This window comes from Macaca nemestrina, chromosome 17, assembly GCF_043159975.1.
Source record: "Macaca nemestrina isolate mMacNem1 chromosome 17, mMacNem.hap1, whole genome shotgun sequence".
In the NCBI taxonomy this organism is placed as follows: domain Eukaryota; kingdom Metazoa; phylum Chordata; class Mammalia; order Primates; family Cercopithecidae; genus Macaca; species Macaca nemestrina.
The window spans coordinates 64,980,612-64,996,710 of NC_092141.1; the positions used below are offsets into that span (position 1 = coordinate 64,980,612).

The 16,099-nt window shown below is 47.2% G+C and overlaps 1 protein-coding gene across 1 annotated transcript; it reads right to left on the bottom strand.

The window, feature by feature from the left end:
- Nucleotides 1–2,357: 2,357 nt before the first annotated feature.
- On the bottom strand, nt 2,358–6,885 carry LOC105472160 (keratin, type I cuticular Ha8). Its single transcript, XM_011725174.2, has 7 exons — nt 6,332–6,885; nt 6,062–6,144; nt 5,113–5,269; nt 4,617–4,778; nt 4,411–4,536; nt 4,014–4,234; nt 2,358–3,732 (listed from the first exon to the last, which is right to left on the bottom strand). Exons 1-7 carry the CDS (start codon nt 6,821–6,823, stop codon nt 3,615–3,617), a joined length of 1,359 nt encoding a protein of 452 aa, XP_011723476.2. The 5' UTR covers nt 6,824–6,885; the 3' UTR covers nt 2,358–3,614.
- Between the last annotated feature and the right edge of the window lie 9,214 nt (nt 6,886–16,099).

Genomic DNA, 16,099 nt, shown 5'->3' on the forward strand with positions numbered 1-16,099 from the left:
GGGAATGCCTGCATGCGTGCATGAATAGACATAGCATAAAGCCGAACCGTAGCATGTTGCACCAATGATACAAAATCCTCGACTTCTAAACTCTGTGGTGCTAAATCAAGTCAGAATTAAGGCAAGACTTGTTTTCTTTTAAAAATATATTTATATGAAAAGTCCTACAGAACATTCAAAGGTAGATCACATTTAACTTTGCTTTTATCCCATGTCCTTTTATGAAAAGAAGAGAATTATATAAATTGGCTGTCTGGCCGCCTTAAAGCCCACAACTGCTTCATCCCGCCACTTGTGCAGGCAATCTCTGGAAAGAGAAGAGTCAGTTCATTTGGTTTTACATCACTGGGAAGGGCTCTTCTCTGCTAATGACATACTCTGCCTTCAAGAGTCGGTGTTTAACCCTTTTCAGACACTGATACTGACCCTTAAAATGTTCAACACAGACTTAGCAACAGTTGGGTAGCAATGAACTCAGGGTAGGGTCGCTGGTTTAGGAAACTGACTTTTATAACTGTCCTTCTACAAATCTTGCGCTAAACAAACCCACGTCTGTCTCCTTTCCAAATCACACTGTGTCGGTGACCCTGAGAAACAGGGGCATCCAAGGCTCACATTGCAGGATCTCCCTTTAAAAGGCAGCTTAGAGCCACTTGAAGGAACCCGGATGAGATACTCAGGTGATGTCATACCGTAAGAGTTGATTTGCAGCCAGAGCAATCTAGGTCCAAGTCCTGGCTCAAACGCTTGCTAAATGCATATCTTCAGTCAAGTTATTTAACCTTTGTGAGCTTCATCTTTCAGAAGCAGTTCTGATGTCTGCCCTCCGAGAGTGCTGTAGTGCGGCACTCCGTTCTCAGAGGGAAGAGACGGCCTTTAACACCAGGCAGGAGGAAACCACTGCTACATAAAACTCCATTTGAAAACTGTGCAGTTACTTTCAAATGTTTATTTTAACAATCGAAGAGAAAGAAAGCAAAAGCAGGCCTCAAGGGATGTAGATGCTGCTGTTGGTAGTAAGGCAGGAAATCTACCAGGTACAGTCAGGAGACTGAGGCTGGCCTGAAGCAGGAGATGCTTTTCTAAAAAGCAGCATCTCCAAGAGACACATCAACACCACAGGTCCCGTGTTCATTTGCTTCTCTTCTCAGAAAAAGTCGTCCCTGTAGAGGGAGCTTTCTTTTTTTTTTTTTTTTTTGAGGCGGAGTTTCGCTCTGTCTCCCAGGCTGGAGTGCAGTGGCCGGATCTCAGCTCACTGCAAGCTCCGCCTCCCGGGTTTACGCCAAGAGGGAGCTTTCTAACTCAGATCATGAAGGAGAAAAAAGAAACAAAAAAGCCAGTTTCCTGAAAGATTCTTGTTCTTGCTTCATAACATAGCCTAGTCAGTCAGGTTCAGACAAAATGACTTGGTAGCATGAGAGGGTCTTCCAGAAGGACACGCCTTGCCACCAGGCCCACCTTTAGCACTTCAAGCTGAAGCCCCCCAATGCAACTAGACAGTTCCTTCCCTAGGAAAAGGAGGCTGGCTTGAACCATGCCTTTACTCTGACATCAGCGGTTCATGTCACTTCTCCGTTTCCCCTGGTTGCTTTTTCTCCAATGAAGCTACAAGACGTGATGAGGAGTGAGACTAAACTCAGAGCTATTTTTCCAATGAAAACTAGCTGGTAATTGCATTCAGAAATCAGGACCACCAATGGGCTTCATCTGCATTCCCCCGGAGTCTCCAAATTGAAGTTCTGCAGGGATCATAATGGCCCTTGGAATTACTGAGTGCCTCACAAGACTCAGGTGTGTTCTCGCATCACTTTAACCCTGGTGAACCCAAAGGGGAAAAATGGAAACAACATCACCCATGAAAGTGGGTCCTCTCCCCTTGGATGGTCTCAATAGAAAGGAGTTGCTGAGAAGGTTCTGCCCCTCAAAGCAAAGTTTTCTCATTCTTTAGCCTAATGCAAATACTCAAATACAGTCTGCTCTGGGAAGCAAGTTATTATGTGCACCATTTTGTTTCTGATTAAATTTAGATGCTAGAGGAAATTCATTTACCTGCCTGTACGAAGAAGCCTGAGGTCACGGGTGGCCCTTAAACCTGGCCATGTGGGTCAGCCTCTGCACTCCTTAAACATTATACAATCAATACTGGCTCCAGGTGAGGTTTCTTTGTGTGCTTTCTCCTTTTCAAGGTATTTTTATTTCTGTTATCTTAGAATCCATGACAGATCTGAGATATAAGTATGAACAATAACATTATCCCTGTTTTACCGCAGGAGAAAAAAAATGCTGAGGCTTAGGTGTGTGAAGTGATGATTCGAAAACCCCACAACAAGTCAGAGATAAAGTCAGGACTAGACGTGTTCGTTCTTTCAACAGATATTTATTAAGCATCTATTGTGTACCAAGCAGTGGGCTAGGCTCTGGGGATGCAGAAATGAACAATTGCTAATCTTGGGTAAGCATTTTGATTGGGAAAACAATAGATACAGAGGCAAGTTCAGCTGTTGGCGTTGCTAATGAGCAGGACAGAGTGCCAGGGCTGTGAGTCCTTTAGGCTGGTAACCAAACAGGAGCTCTCAGAGGAAAGAAACTTTCAGCTGACCTGAACATTTATAAGGAGGGGGAAGAGCACCCCAGAGGGAACGAAGAGCAGGGACAGGTCTCCAGGCATGTCCAAGGAACAGAAAGGCCAGTGTGGCTGAATCGTGGTAAGGAAGGTAGAGAGCATGAAGACAAGAGGTGGAAGCACGTCATACTTAGCAAATCTCTACCCGTAAATCAATAGGTTTCAATACTTCAGGAGAAAATACTAGAAAAAAATGAAGTCATTGTTCAGATTTTAGACCGGAAGAATTAGACAGGGACAGGGGTTATAGCCAGACAAGTCTTGAGAATCAGAATTTATAGAGACAAAAAAAGAAAAATTTCTTAATCTGAACGTTCCTTTCACATAGAAAGAAGCTATGGAAGCCATATGTAAGAGGCTGTGTTGCCACAGAAGGGGCAAGCCTGGTCCTTTGTCATAGCTAGAACCCCTGAAGTAGAAAGACTCAGAATTTGATACAAGGAAAGTTTCCACTTAATCAGCTTCCAAGGTAGGGAGGCAGGACGATAGAAGAAGGGAATTAGAAAAGACAGGGTCAGGTACAAATCTGGTTCTATTTCCCTCTCCCTGGGGCCATAATCCAGGCTGGCAATGTTAGAAACAACCCAAGAAATGTGGGAATCTCAGACAGTAAAGTCTGTTCTTCACTTCCTTTGTCATAAACTATAAAAAAATTCAAGTTAAAGTTGGTGTTCTTGAAGTGCAAGTGCAATTTTAAATCATGCCGTATTCCTACTCCAAATTGCTTTTCAACCTTATGCCTCTCCAATCCAGATATTCTGAGCCACCATGAGTGGCTGCAATCCAGCCACTGAGGGCATAGAGCTCACCTGGGAAAACCAAGAGCGGGAAAGGAAGGATTTTCATCAAGATTCCACCATCCCTGGTATCTCATAGCCTTTGGACAGGCCTATACATACAGAAAGTTAGAAGCCAAATTTTCTAAAGGTATAACAAGCATCTCTCTTTGGGTATCCCTCGCCTTAGCCAGCCCCTGCGGGTCCACAGGAATTCAGAATTGGCTTCCAGTGGTGCTGGCTCCACAGGTGGTGTAGGGGCCACAGCTTGAGCGAGGAGCACAGGGGGCGGTCACACAGGAAGGAGGCGTGGAGCATGGATTGCAGGGGAGTCTGCAGAGAGAACAAGGTGAGGGAAGTGAGAGGCAAGGAATGAATGGGGTCTCAGTGCCATGTGGGGGCATAAGGAAGGGGTCCCTACTGCAAAATAACAGTGGATGGACATTTCCCTTCACTCTGTCAACCACATGGAGTGTGCAGGACAGAGCAATGACTCACTGAAGAGGAGTGCACAGACAGCCTCATTCTATGTAGAGACAGCCCTTCTGCTGCCCTGAGGACCTCATGAGAATTGGGTAAATGATTTGGCCAGGAATTGCCCAGATCACACGTACTTGCAGTCCTCGCTCTCCAGAAGGTTCCGGTACGTGGCAATCTCATTCTCCAGCCGAGCCTTCACGTCCAGCAGCACCTGGTACTCCTGGTTCTGCCGCTCCAGGTCAGCCCGGATCTCGGATAGCTGCTCCTCCACGTTGCTGATGAGGCTCTGCATCTGGGCCAGCTCCGTGCCGAAGCGGTCCTCAGCTTCACACAGGGAGTTCTGCAGACAGTCCTTCTGTAGTGGGAAATAAGGGGATAAAATGTGCAAGGCCCCCAGGGAAACTGCTAATGCCCCAAATTTTGATGGTGATAACAGGTGGGAGAAACCTGGGCGGTGAGACCTCCAAAATAAAAGGCTACTAGGCCATGGCACGGGGCATTTGCAGTGCAGTGAGGGTGAAGGACACATACCAAGGTGTGCTGGGCTTGGCGCTCCACCTCCAGGGCATTCACCGTGCATCTCAGCTCCAGGATCTCCGACTGGCAGCACTGCAGCTCCTCGGAGCAGGACATGGCCTGCAGGCTGATGCCTTCAGACTAGAGCACGGAGATACATAGTCACCTCCCTGCCCAGATGGAGGCCAGGTACCCCCTGCTTCTGTACCTCCTCCGTTCACCTGGGCTTGGAACCACTGTTCTACATCCTGGCGGTTGGTCTCCACCATGGCCTCGTACTGAGCCCGCATCTCCCCCAGCACCCTGTTCAGGTCAATGGTGGGCTCAATGTCCAGCTCGATCCGGAGCTTCTCCCCTAGCTGACTCCTCAGAATCTTTACTTCCTGCAGAAAGGAGGAAGGGACAGACAGCCTGTGTGAAGAGAGGACCTTTGATGGAGCAGACAGCACCAGGACCCTGACCCTGCAAGCAGTGGGAGGGGAGTCCCACACACAAGCAAATGGGAAAGTCTTGCTGAGAGTGCAGTGGGGAGAGCCCACCTTGCCTTCCTCGTGCCCAAGGCAAGTCTGCACAGAGGACCACTGCACCCTCAGACTCACCTCAGCCCTGCATCCTGATGCCAGCTGAGCCCAGACAATGCTCTGAGAGCCCCGGGGCCAGGGAGCTCCCCTGTCTGCCCAGCACCCTCCCCGGGAGTCTGAGCGGCCAGGGCCACACCTGCTCATGGTTGCTCTTGAGGGAGAGCTGCTCCTCCTTCAGGGACTCCTGCTGGGCCTCCAGGTCAGCCTTGGCCAGGGTCGCGTCATCCAGGAGCTTCTGCGTCCCACACTGGTCCGCCTCTACCAGCTGGCGTAGGGAGCGCTCACTCTCCAGCCTTCCGTCACGGGAGGTACAGGGTCAACAAGAATGCCCCAAGAGCCCCTCTCGGCTGCCCTGCCTTCCTACCTCCCACACCACCTTGGATCCTCATTTGTTCACTGTTTAGCCCTCTGGCCTCGAAGGTGAATTAGACACAGCCCCCCTTCTCAAAGAGCTCATGGTCTAATGAAGCAATCACAACACTACATTGCACAATATACATTTTTGCCATTGTATTCTGTGGCAACTGCAGTTCAGGAAGATGAACTGACTTGCCTAAGATCATGCATCTTGGGACCAACACTCGTGCCATTGCGGGGACTGTCAGTTACCAAAGATAAGCAATAGCCAGGTGCCTGATCGTGATCTGCGGCTCCTTATGCCTTACTTTTCAGCTGTCTACCCCTCTCTCATTTTTGCCTAGGTACCTTATGCCTGGTACTTAGGGCTCCATAATTAAATCTGAACAAAGACTCATCTGTAAACGACTTCTCTGACTTATATATGAAACCCAATGGCTGTCTTGCTCAGTTCATCCTTGAAATCCCCTCATTTTGCTCCTGGTGAATGAACTCAGGCTCCCTTATCCTCCATTTTAGGGAAATAAATGAAGGAGGACAAACATATATGCTTGGATTAATGAGGAGTTTTCCCTTCCATCTTTCATCAGCTTTGGTTGTAATGAAAATTTTACTGTGGAGAATCTAGCAAGGAAGACAGGACAAACATTCACTCACTCAACAAGTATTTGGGCACTGGGATGGAGGGTGGGGAGGGAGTCACCCTGGCCCTCCTCCACCTGACTTACTTGATCCTAAAGTCATCGGCAGCCAGCTTAGCATTGTCAATTTGTACAATCAGCCTGGCATTCTCGGCCTTGCTGCACAGGATCTGAGGAAAACGGAAAGACGGTTCACATACAAAGCATCATACTCTAAGCTCTCACTCCACGTGTGGTGTCTATGCTCATGTCCAAGAGAAACCAAGAACCCAAAGCTCTCTGGACCTTATGTGGATTCCTCCTGCGAAGGCTTCTGCCTTCTCAGACCCAGCACACCCAAGCGATCCCACACCTCACCTTCTGCTGGAGCTCCTCGATGGTGCGGAAGTAGGACTGGTAGTCCGGGCACACAGTGGACTCGTGGCACTTGCTCCTCTCGAGGAGTGTGGCCTCCAGCTCCGCGTTCTCCCGCTCCAGCTGGCGCACCTTCTCCAGGTAGTTGGCCAGGCGGTCGTTCAGGAACTGCATGGTCTCCTTCTCATGGCCATTCAGGGTGTTTTCACCATAGGCCCCACAGATTCCAATGTTGCCAGGAATGTGACAGGTCCCTGGCAAGGGACAAGCATTGTGGCAGGTTGGGGGCAGGCAGAGGCTGGGGCGGCCCAGGGGAGTCGACCCCACGCGGACTCGGTTGGCATGTGCCACGTTGGCCAAAAGGCACATGGGGGCAACGTTGGCCTCTGCCCCGGGCTGGCACCCAACGTCGATGGGAGAGACAGAGACATTTCTTGCTCCAGGAGCCATGGTGCAAACCAGAGGGCATGAGGAGCTGCTGTAGGAGGAGGTCATGGTGTAGGGCTGAGACTGCACAGGAGCTTCAGATCAGCTGGGAACGCCGAGCCACTGAGACTGAGGTCTCCTCTCCTCCCAGCCCTTTTATACCCCGTCCTGGGTGGGTGTTGGCTCCAATGCTTTGACCTCCTGCCTTGATTATCTACCTGTTGTGGTGCCATCATCCTGTTACTCAGCTGCTGAGTTTACCATGAAAAGTTTCTCAGCTCATTAAAGGAATGTTGACGAATCTGAGATGCCTCTTGGCTCTTTGAAATCAGGTTGGCTGCTGGTGGGAGGTCAGAAGGTTTTTATTATTTTTCAAAGAAGCAAAGTTATTTTAGCCATCAGATGCTTAGACCTTGACTGGGTTTGGCCTCTTTATGGATGTGTCCACTCTGGAGACACAAACTTTCCTGTTGGTCAGTGGTGTAGCAGGAGGACTAACCCTTGTAATGGCAATGGTTCTCACTTGGGTTAAGACTCAACCAGCCTTCCCTATCCAGGGAAGAAACTAAGTCTTGGTATTGGTGGATGTTACGGCCTTGGGTTATCAAGAAGTCCTACATTTCTTCTTTCTTTAGTTGGTTGCCTTTCAGACTCACTTTGAGGAGCAACAAGACTTAGATGAATCCATTCACTCAACACACATCCCCTAGCTATGTCCCATTTGTCAGGCACCTTGCTGACACTTGACATATAGTTGGTTAAGCACAGAACAGTTCCTGTCATTGGGGAACAACTGTAACTTGGATAGATGTGATGTTTCAAACAAGGTATCTGAGAAGCTCATGAAAATGAGGATGACTCCGAAAACCATGGCTTATCTCGACCAAGAAGGCAAGCTCAAGAAGCCAGAAAAAAACAAAAAGAAATGAGCAATAATCTTACTGAACCTCAAATAAGAACTTTGAGAAAAGAACTCATGAAAGCCAAAGAACATTGAGTGATCAGAGCCTCTGTGGGCTCTCTTCATACCTTGCTTCCTTGATTCTAAAATCAGTCATGAGCCTTCACCCTATGAGCTAGGGGATTGAGCAGTGATACCTTTTAATCTTTACTTCCAACCTGGGAGGTGGGTACTCCTAATTTTACAAAATAAATAAATAAGCCATTGAGGACAAGAGATGTGAAGTCATTTTTCTAAGATCAACCTCACTATGAAGTATAAAGCCTATTCTCAACATCAGCTTCTTTCAACTGCAGAAGCTATTTCTTCACCTTGACTACCACCAAATCTCCCACCCCCAAGGATAACTACTGTGTCATTGCTAGAACTAAGAAGGATTCAAAGGCCTAGAAACTGGGCAAGAAGTTGAAGTGAAGATGTAAAACAAAAATCTGACGTTGTGTATTTTTCCCTTTGTATCTCAGAAAATACCTCAGATGTGGAGGTATTGATACAATAAAACAGAGTTTCTCCAAGGGCCAAATCAGAAGATGCCAGGGGAAAACCCTGTCTCTAAAATGGTTATATTACACATTCCACATTTCGATAGTTCTTGGTACTAGGGATCCAAGACACATGACTGCTGAGATCCCAAAAGTTTTCTTCCAAAATTTGTGACAGTAGATACATAGACCCCTGAGACTGAGAAAAACCTAATGTGGAACAATCCAAAGCGATTATAACTAGAAGTTACAGAAAATGAGTTTTTGCCAAGTCCCCTGAGCATTGAACAAAAGCTGAACATACATCTCTATAGGGATCAGATGTGCATGCGTGAAACACAGGCTATTGGAGTTCTATCAAGAAGAAAAACAGAATTTGAGCATTCAGTCCAGATTGGGTTTCTCAGGAAAGTAAGTAGTGGTGAGTTCTGACCTAAGGGCTAGTCAGAGCTCACCAATCAATAACCCTTTACAGACAGCATCATTGGGAGACATCACCAGGGCAGGCTGTCCCATCCTCCAGAGGCCACTGGGTGCAATCTGCATATGTTACATCTTCAAACACCCTTTTGTTACTCTCCTCTGCCTCATCACATAGCAACAAGCTTCTCTATAAATCAGAGAGCCAGACTTTTAAAGTCATTTCCTTTGATTTGCTAAGTAGCGCCCATCTTTTGGCTTTATCCTCTGTCCAGATTCATTCCATGGGCTAAAAGCCATGATTTTGTCCATTCACGATACATGACGCTTGTTAGTTACTTTATAACATCACTGCTGAAGCCTTGTGTGTCCAGATGACACCCCACTCTGCTCACTGGCTTGGATCCTGGCTTGGGCTTCTACCATGTACTGTTTTGCATAATGACACTGATGTGGCGTGGCCCTTTGCAAAGTTGCTTGGTTCCACTGACTTGTATTTTCTCAAAGGAGGTGAAGGAGCGGGTGGGGATCCTAAGACTCTGTTTCTTCCCAACCCTTTAAAAAGAGTCCCTGTGCCCCTGGTGACCGAATACGAGGCCAGGTTCAGTAACAAGAAGTGATGAACACAGAGTATGAGAGATGGGAGCCTGCCGCCCTCCTTCATTCACCTGTGTGCACGACATTCTCTGCGTGGATTCTGACTTTACACATGCCAGTCTCTAGAGGCATGAAGTCTACTGCAAATGGAGGTGAGGAGCTGTGGTCTTGGAATGCCGTTTTCACTAATTTGGATACATAGGGGCGTATCTGAACCAGTGGGAGAGAAAGTTGTGGAGCTGTAGGCTAGCACCTGGAGATTGTGCTTAACTCACAGCTTATCTTTTCTGTGTCATGGCTTCTACTGCTGGAAGATGCAAGGAAGCATCTAGGGAATTGTGTCCTGTGTGGGAACATCACCCATCACACATTGCAGTGAATGTAAAGATTTATGACAAGTACTGTATGTAAAGCTAGTGCTGCCACATCTCCAGGGTGTTAGAAAATGGTGTCCCAAACAATCCTAGATCAGGAAACCATGAAGACTCTTGAGAGAAGAGGCTGAGCATATAAATTTATTATTCTAGGTATCCAACTCCTGAGGCTTTGATGAATGGAAAAGGCACCCTTCTGTTCAAATTAAATATGATTTTATCTATATATGAATGTCTGCTCATTTGTGATTAAGAAATACAAACTAAAGAGATATTGTTTTCTTATCAGGTTTTGATAAGTTGGATAATAGCACATAATGTTGGCAAGAGTGTGGGAAACAAGTCCCATCCTCTCCTGTGGATGACAATCACGAGCTTCCACCTCTGCACATAGGCACAGAAACTACAGCCCATGCATTGGGACCTGTGAGCCTCACACTTGCCTCTGATGGCATCGTTTGCTGCTCCAGGCTTCACTGCAATCGACGCACTTGGAGAGTAGCTCAGGAGGCTCACACTGTCCTGGCAAGCAATGGTGAGGGAACAATGGTGAGGGAAGAGATTCCAGAAGATGAATTGGAAAGAGTTGGCAAATCTTTGAGAAGCAAGACTGTAAGAAGGGAAGAAAATATAGGATTCTGTTTTGGCCAGAGTGAAAACAGATCTTTGGCAGAGGTCAAAGATCCTCATGGTGGAAAATATTGAAAACACTGCTTTCTGTTGCTCATTACAAACCCCTGATTATGAAATCATGTGACCGTTCTCTGACACAGATAGATTGAGCTGTGTGGGCTCAGTCATGCTCTCTGCAAAGCCTTCTCTGGCTTCCCAGGTAGGCAGCTCTCCCTCTGCTGACACACTCCTCCCACCCTGGGAAACTGTAGCTGTATCAGAGGTGGTAGCTTCCCACCATGGACTTGGGATCTCCTGGACATCAGGGAGTTTGTCTCATTGCTTTTCCCTCTTTCATCTCCATATCCCCAGACCCTGGCACAGAGCCTGGCTGCAGAGTAGAGTTCTGAATCCATGTGTGTTTAATTATGTAAGCAGGTAATAAGAAACATAGTAGGACCAAGCAAAGACATTTGTATGCTGAACCAATGAAGTGAAATTATAGATTCTTAAGCAATGTGGATAAATACACAACCAGAGATATGCCAACAACTTAGCTTTCTGGGGGGAAACCCCTCCAGTTTGTAGTGTAGGCCAATTTCTGTGGTGTAAATACTCCCACGATAGCCAACTTCAAGCAAACAATACGACGTCACTGAATGTGGAGTTGGAAAGAGATGTGAAAAATCGGCTCTCGTAAGTTAGTAAGAGTTAGCTCCAGCATACCACTTGATCCCACTTTCTAAAGCCAAAATCATGACAATACATTTCTTACATAGTAATTTTTTTGATCAATCCTACAGAGAAACCAAAGGTAGATTGCATTTGATGACACAGGCAAGAGAGGAGGGCAGTATGGTCATGGTGCCACCCACAACTGCTTCATCATCTCACCAGTCACTGAGACGCTCTGGTTCCCCTCAGAGACCCACAGTCCCAGCTGCAAACTCAGGCAGCCTCTGGAAAGGGCAGAACCAGCTAGTTTAATTGCACATCACTGGGAACAACCCTTCTCTGCTCATGCAGGATGCTTCTCTCAAGTCACCCTCAACCCTTTTTCAGATAGTGACGCTGACCGAGGAAAGGTACAAGCCCAAGTGAGGCACTTAGCAAGCACTAGGCAGGGACAAGCCAGCACAGAGGAGATGATGTTTGATAAAGAAAACTGTATAGATTTATGTTGGTTTTTATGTTGTGTTGAGAAAAATTACTCTCTGGACATTTTCTTAAGCTGGTCATGTCAGCCTGTAGGGCAGTGTTCTCAGAGTCTGGTTTCTTAGCCAGTAGCATCAGTATCTCCCAGGAACTTGTTAGAAATCCACATTCTCAGATGCCCACTCCAAACCTAATGAATGCAGGAACTCTGGGTACAAGGGAGGGGGCAGCAATCTGTGTTTTCCCTTGTTTGTGTGTGTGTGTGTGTTTTGTTTTTGTTTTTTTGAAACAGGGTCTCACTCTGTCACCCAGGCTGGAGTGCAATGACACAATCTCAGCTCACTGTAGCCTCGACCTCCCAGGCTTAAGCAATCCTCCCACCTCAGCCTCCCCAGTAGAGGGGACTACATGCACATGCCACCACGCCCAGCTAATTTTTGTATTTTTTGTAAAAACAAGATTTTGCCATGTTGCCCAGGCTGGTCATGAATGCCTAGGCTCAAGTGATCTGCTCGCTTCAACTTCCCAAACTGCTGGGATTACAGGTGTGAACCACCATGCCCGGCCACAATCTGTTTTAACAAACCATCCAGGTGATTGTAAGGAATGCTCAAACGTGATAACCGTTGCTCTAAGAAAAGGGAATAGTCCCAGACACAGTGATTAGAAACGTCTGGGACAAACAGGCTTCCCCTCCCCTCACACCCCCTTGGAAACCAGTTGAGAACGGCTTCTACCTTTGACAGCACATCAGAATCCCCCGTGGGGCTGTCTCATCCTTACAAGGAGCCCACCCTGAATCCTCTCTCAGGGTGCACTGTCTATTCTGTTATTTAAAAAAAATAAAAAGGCCAGGCATGGTGGCTCATGCCCATAATCCCAGCATTTTGAGAGGCTGAGGCAGGTAGATCACCTGAGGTCGGGAGTTCGAGACCAGCCTGGCCAACATGGCGAAGCCCCATCTCCACTAAAAATACAAAAAAATTAGCCGAGCATGGTGGTGCATGCCTGTAATCCCAGTTACTCGGGAGGCTGAGACAGAAGAATAACTTAAACTGAGGAGGCGGAGGTTGCATTGACCCGAGATAGCGCCACTGCACTCCAGCCTGGGCGAGAGAGCCAGACTCCGTCTCAAAAAAAAAAAAAAACCCTAGGGAGTTTTCAGAACTTCTGATGCCCAAGCCACACCCAGACCGATCGCCCCAGAATCCCTGGAGGTGGAGCCCAACATCACTGTTTTGTAAAACTCTCCAGATGGTTCCAAAGAGCAGCCATGGTTGAGAAGCAAGGACTTAGAAGAACAAGAAAAGAAAGGATAGGAAAGGTGATATAGTCAAAAGCAGCAATTTGGGGTCAGAGTGCAGATTCTGGCTTTACTATTTTCTTTTAAGCCATGGAGCTTTTATTTTCCTTTATTGGAAATAAGGATTATAAAACCCACGCTGGCAATTATTTGGGAGAATTTACGCTCCAGAAAGCAGTCATCAGTTGCTAATAAAACTACTTTTAATAAAGCAGTACAGGGTTGCAAGACCTTATCTGCAATTTTGAAATCCAAAAAATTCTGAATACCAAGTTTTCTCATGACTCATTGGTCTTTGTATAGTGTTTCTCTCTCTCTCTCTCTCTCTCTTTCTCTCTCTCTCTCTCTCTCTCGAGACGGAGTCTCACTCTGTCGCCCAGGCTGCTGTGCAGTGGTGCAATCTCGGCTCACTGCAAGCTCTGCCTCCCGAGGTCACACCATTCTCCTGCCTCAGCCTCCCAAGGAGCTGGGACTACAGGTGCCCACCACTACACCCAGCTAATTTTTTTGTGTTTTTAGTAGAGATGGGGTTTCACTGTGTTAGCCAGGATGGTCTCGATCTCCTGACCTCATGATCCGCCCGTCTCGGCCTCCCGAAGTGCTGGGATTACAGGCATGAGCCACCATGCCCAGACGTGTTTATCTGTCTTATGCTCATCAAAATCCACTAAAATGACTTCAGAGACCATTCATAAGTCATAGCCATAGTTTTAAATACACTGCACAAGTCAAAAGATACAAAATAGCAGATATGTAGGCTGAACACGTTTAAAGATCTAATGCACAAGAGGACTCTTGTTAATAATAGAGTATTATATTCAGGATTTTTGCTAAATGAGTACATTATAGCTGCTCTTGCCATGGGGGTGGGGGGGCAGGAAATGGGTAACTACATGAGATGATGAATATGTTAATTTGTTCAGGTTTGACATCTAGTAGAATCAAGGGTGATTTTGGAAATATTATAACCACTGTTGGCAGCAATCAAAAAGGAGACAAGGAAACAGCCACAGAGACAGACTGCTACGTCCCAGCTGAAAATACTAAATAAATGTGATTAATTTTTTAAATGAAGTTAGGTTGTTCATCCTTTCCACCATCTTGTACAGCACAGGAACTCCAAAACAAATAGAAAGGTGAGAATGCCATAAGAGATGTTCAAATATGGGGCTGTAGGTTATTCCGTGGAAGCCAAAACCCATCCCAGGGGGATTAACCTCTAGGAAGGATTCCAGGAGGTGGGGAATATCACCTGGCTTTTGAAGCCCAGCTAGAATCTGGCCATGCAAAGATGAGAAAGAGAGCATTACACATGTGAACAAACATTTTGTGAGTGACAACACAGTTTGACAGAAGCACAGGAGGTTTGCAGAAGATTAGAGGGAGGTAAGCTACAAAAAAAAAAGTGAGGCTGGGAACATAGCAGACTTGAATGCCAGGACAAAGAGCTTAGGCTTCATCCTATAGGTAGTGTCTGCTCCCCAGCACCCAGCACAGCGATCACTCATTGCTGGTGCTCAATAACTAGGGAGTGAATGGTGGCATGTCCTTAAATAAGGCAGGATCTGGTTTGTGAAGAAATAAATCCATATCCCACTCGCAGTCCTCTCGTCACAGTCATCAGCAGTGATGCTTGTTGAATGGAGCTGGTTGTAGAACGAAGTGCTTGGGCCCTTGACATCACAGTTGATTTCTGGCACCTTCAATCCATCTTCATGAATATTCATGGAATGCCATCTCCCCAGGCAACCCCTCCCATTCTCCCATCACCGGTCCTCAGCCCTCTCTTTCCATGCCACTGATGCCAGAGCTCAAGGTCTCATCTTACTTTTTGTTGAAGCTCCTTAATGGTCTCAAAGTGTGAGCAGTAATTGGAGCATATGTCAGGGCACTGCCGTTTGCTCCACTGCTGGCTCTCAGCACCGCCCCTCCCCCTCCAGTTCTCATTCTCCTGCTCCAGCTGCTGCACCTTCTGCAAGCAGTTAGCCAGGCACTCACTTAGGAACTGCATGATCCCCTTCCCACTGCTGCTGAGGATGTCTTCACTGAACCGGCCACAGGTGCCCATGCTAGCAGGGATGTTCCTGGTCCCTGGCAGAGGACAGGCAGAGCGACTGCTGGCAGGGCCAGGCTGGACTGACCGTGAGCCACAGGTTCTAAGGAGATGGCTACTAAGTTGGTGACTCTCTTACAGGTGGGCCCCAGTCTTAGTGCTGGGATCTACAGACATTGGGAACAGAGTTTCCAGAGTGGCTGCTGGCCACAGTCTGCCTAGAGCAAGGAGCCTTCAAAGAGTTCTTGCCAAAGCTTGGAGAGCAAGGATTTCTGCTTTAACTAGAAGCCACGGTCCTAGAAAGTTGAGTTGCAGATTTGTGACAAGGGCCAAGTGCTCAGGTGCGAGTGTTTCCTTGCCCAGAGCTTTTATTCACCTGTCATAGGAGCTTTCCCCCAGTGAATCCTCATTTTTTCTGCCATCAGAACAACCCATCAGCATTTATTCAGTCCTCAGAAGTAGCTCCCCACTTTATGAAAGAAAGGGCTGACTTTGGACTTCTTGTTTACTGCCTTCTGTGTGAAAAGAAATGTTAAATGTTTTCTCTTTAGAGATGCCCCATTGAAAAGTTAGGCTTTGTTCCCTGAGTGACTATCTGGCATCTCTCTAGGAGTGGCATTGGCTCTAAGATGAATCGTCCTCTCCACTGACCTTCAATACCCAAAAACACCAGGTTCAGTGGCTCACTCCTGTAATCCCAGCAGTTTGGAAGGCCAAGGCGGGTGGATCACCTGAGGTCAGGGGTTCGAGATCAGCCTGGCCAACATGGTGAAACCCCATTTCTACTAAAAATACAAAAATTAGCCAGGCATGGTGGCATGTGCCTGTGGTCCTAGCTACTCAGGAGGCTGAGGCACGAAAATCACATGAACCCGGGAGGCAGAGGTTGCAGTGGGCCAAGATCACGCCACTGCACTCCAGCCTGGGCTACAGGACAAAACTCTCTCTCCAAAAAAAAAATATATGAAATACAAAAAGAATATTATTTTATGATTAATGATTTTCCTGGTTATAGCCTGGAAGAGGCATATTCTTTTTTTGATCACACTCTAAAAGGTTATACCTAATATAGTGGTGAGGAAAGATTCATTCAGTGCAACTCAGAGTCCACACACGGCCCCATCTCCCAGATGCCAAACCTGACTCCTGGATCTTTCAGGAAGCTGTCGCCCTCTGGCCAGTCTTCCCTGAATGGCAGTTCTGCCCATGGGCCCTCACTCCCACCCCCAGAAGAAGGTGCTTTCCACTAGGGCAGTGAGCAGCAGGGGTGAGGCCCAGACTCTTGAATAGCCTTGGGGAAAGTGGTGTCTTTGAAAAGCACACCTATTTTTTCCAGTCCCACTCAGAGAGGATCCCTGATATCTGTGAGGGTTTCTCCAAAACATCAA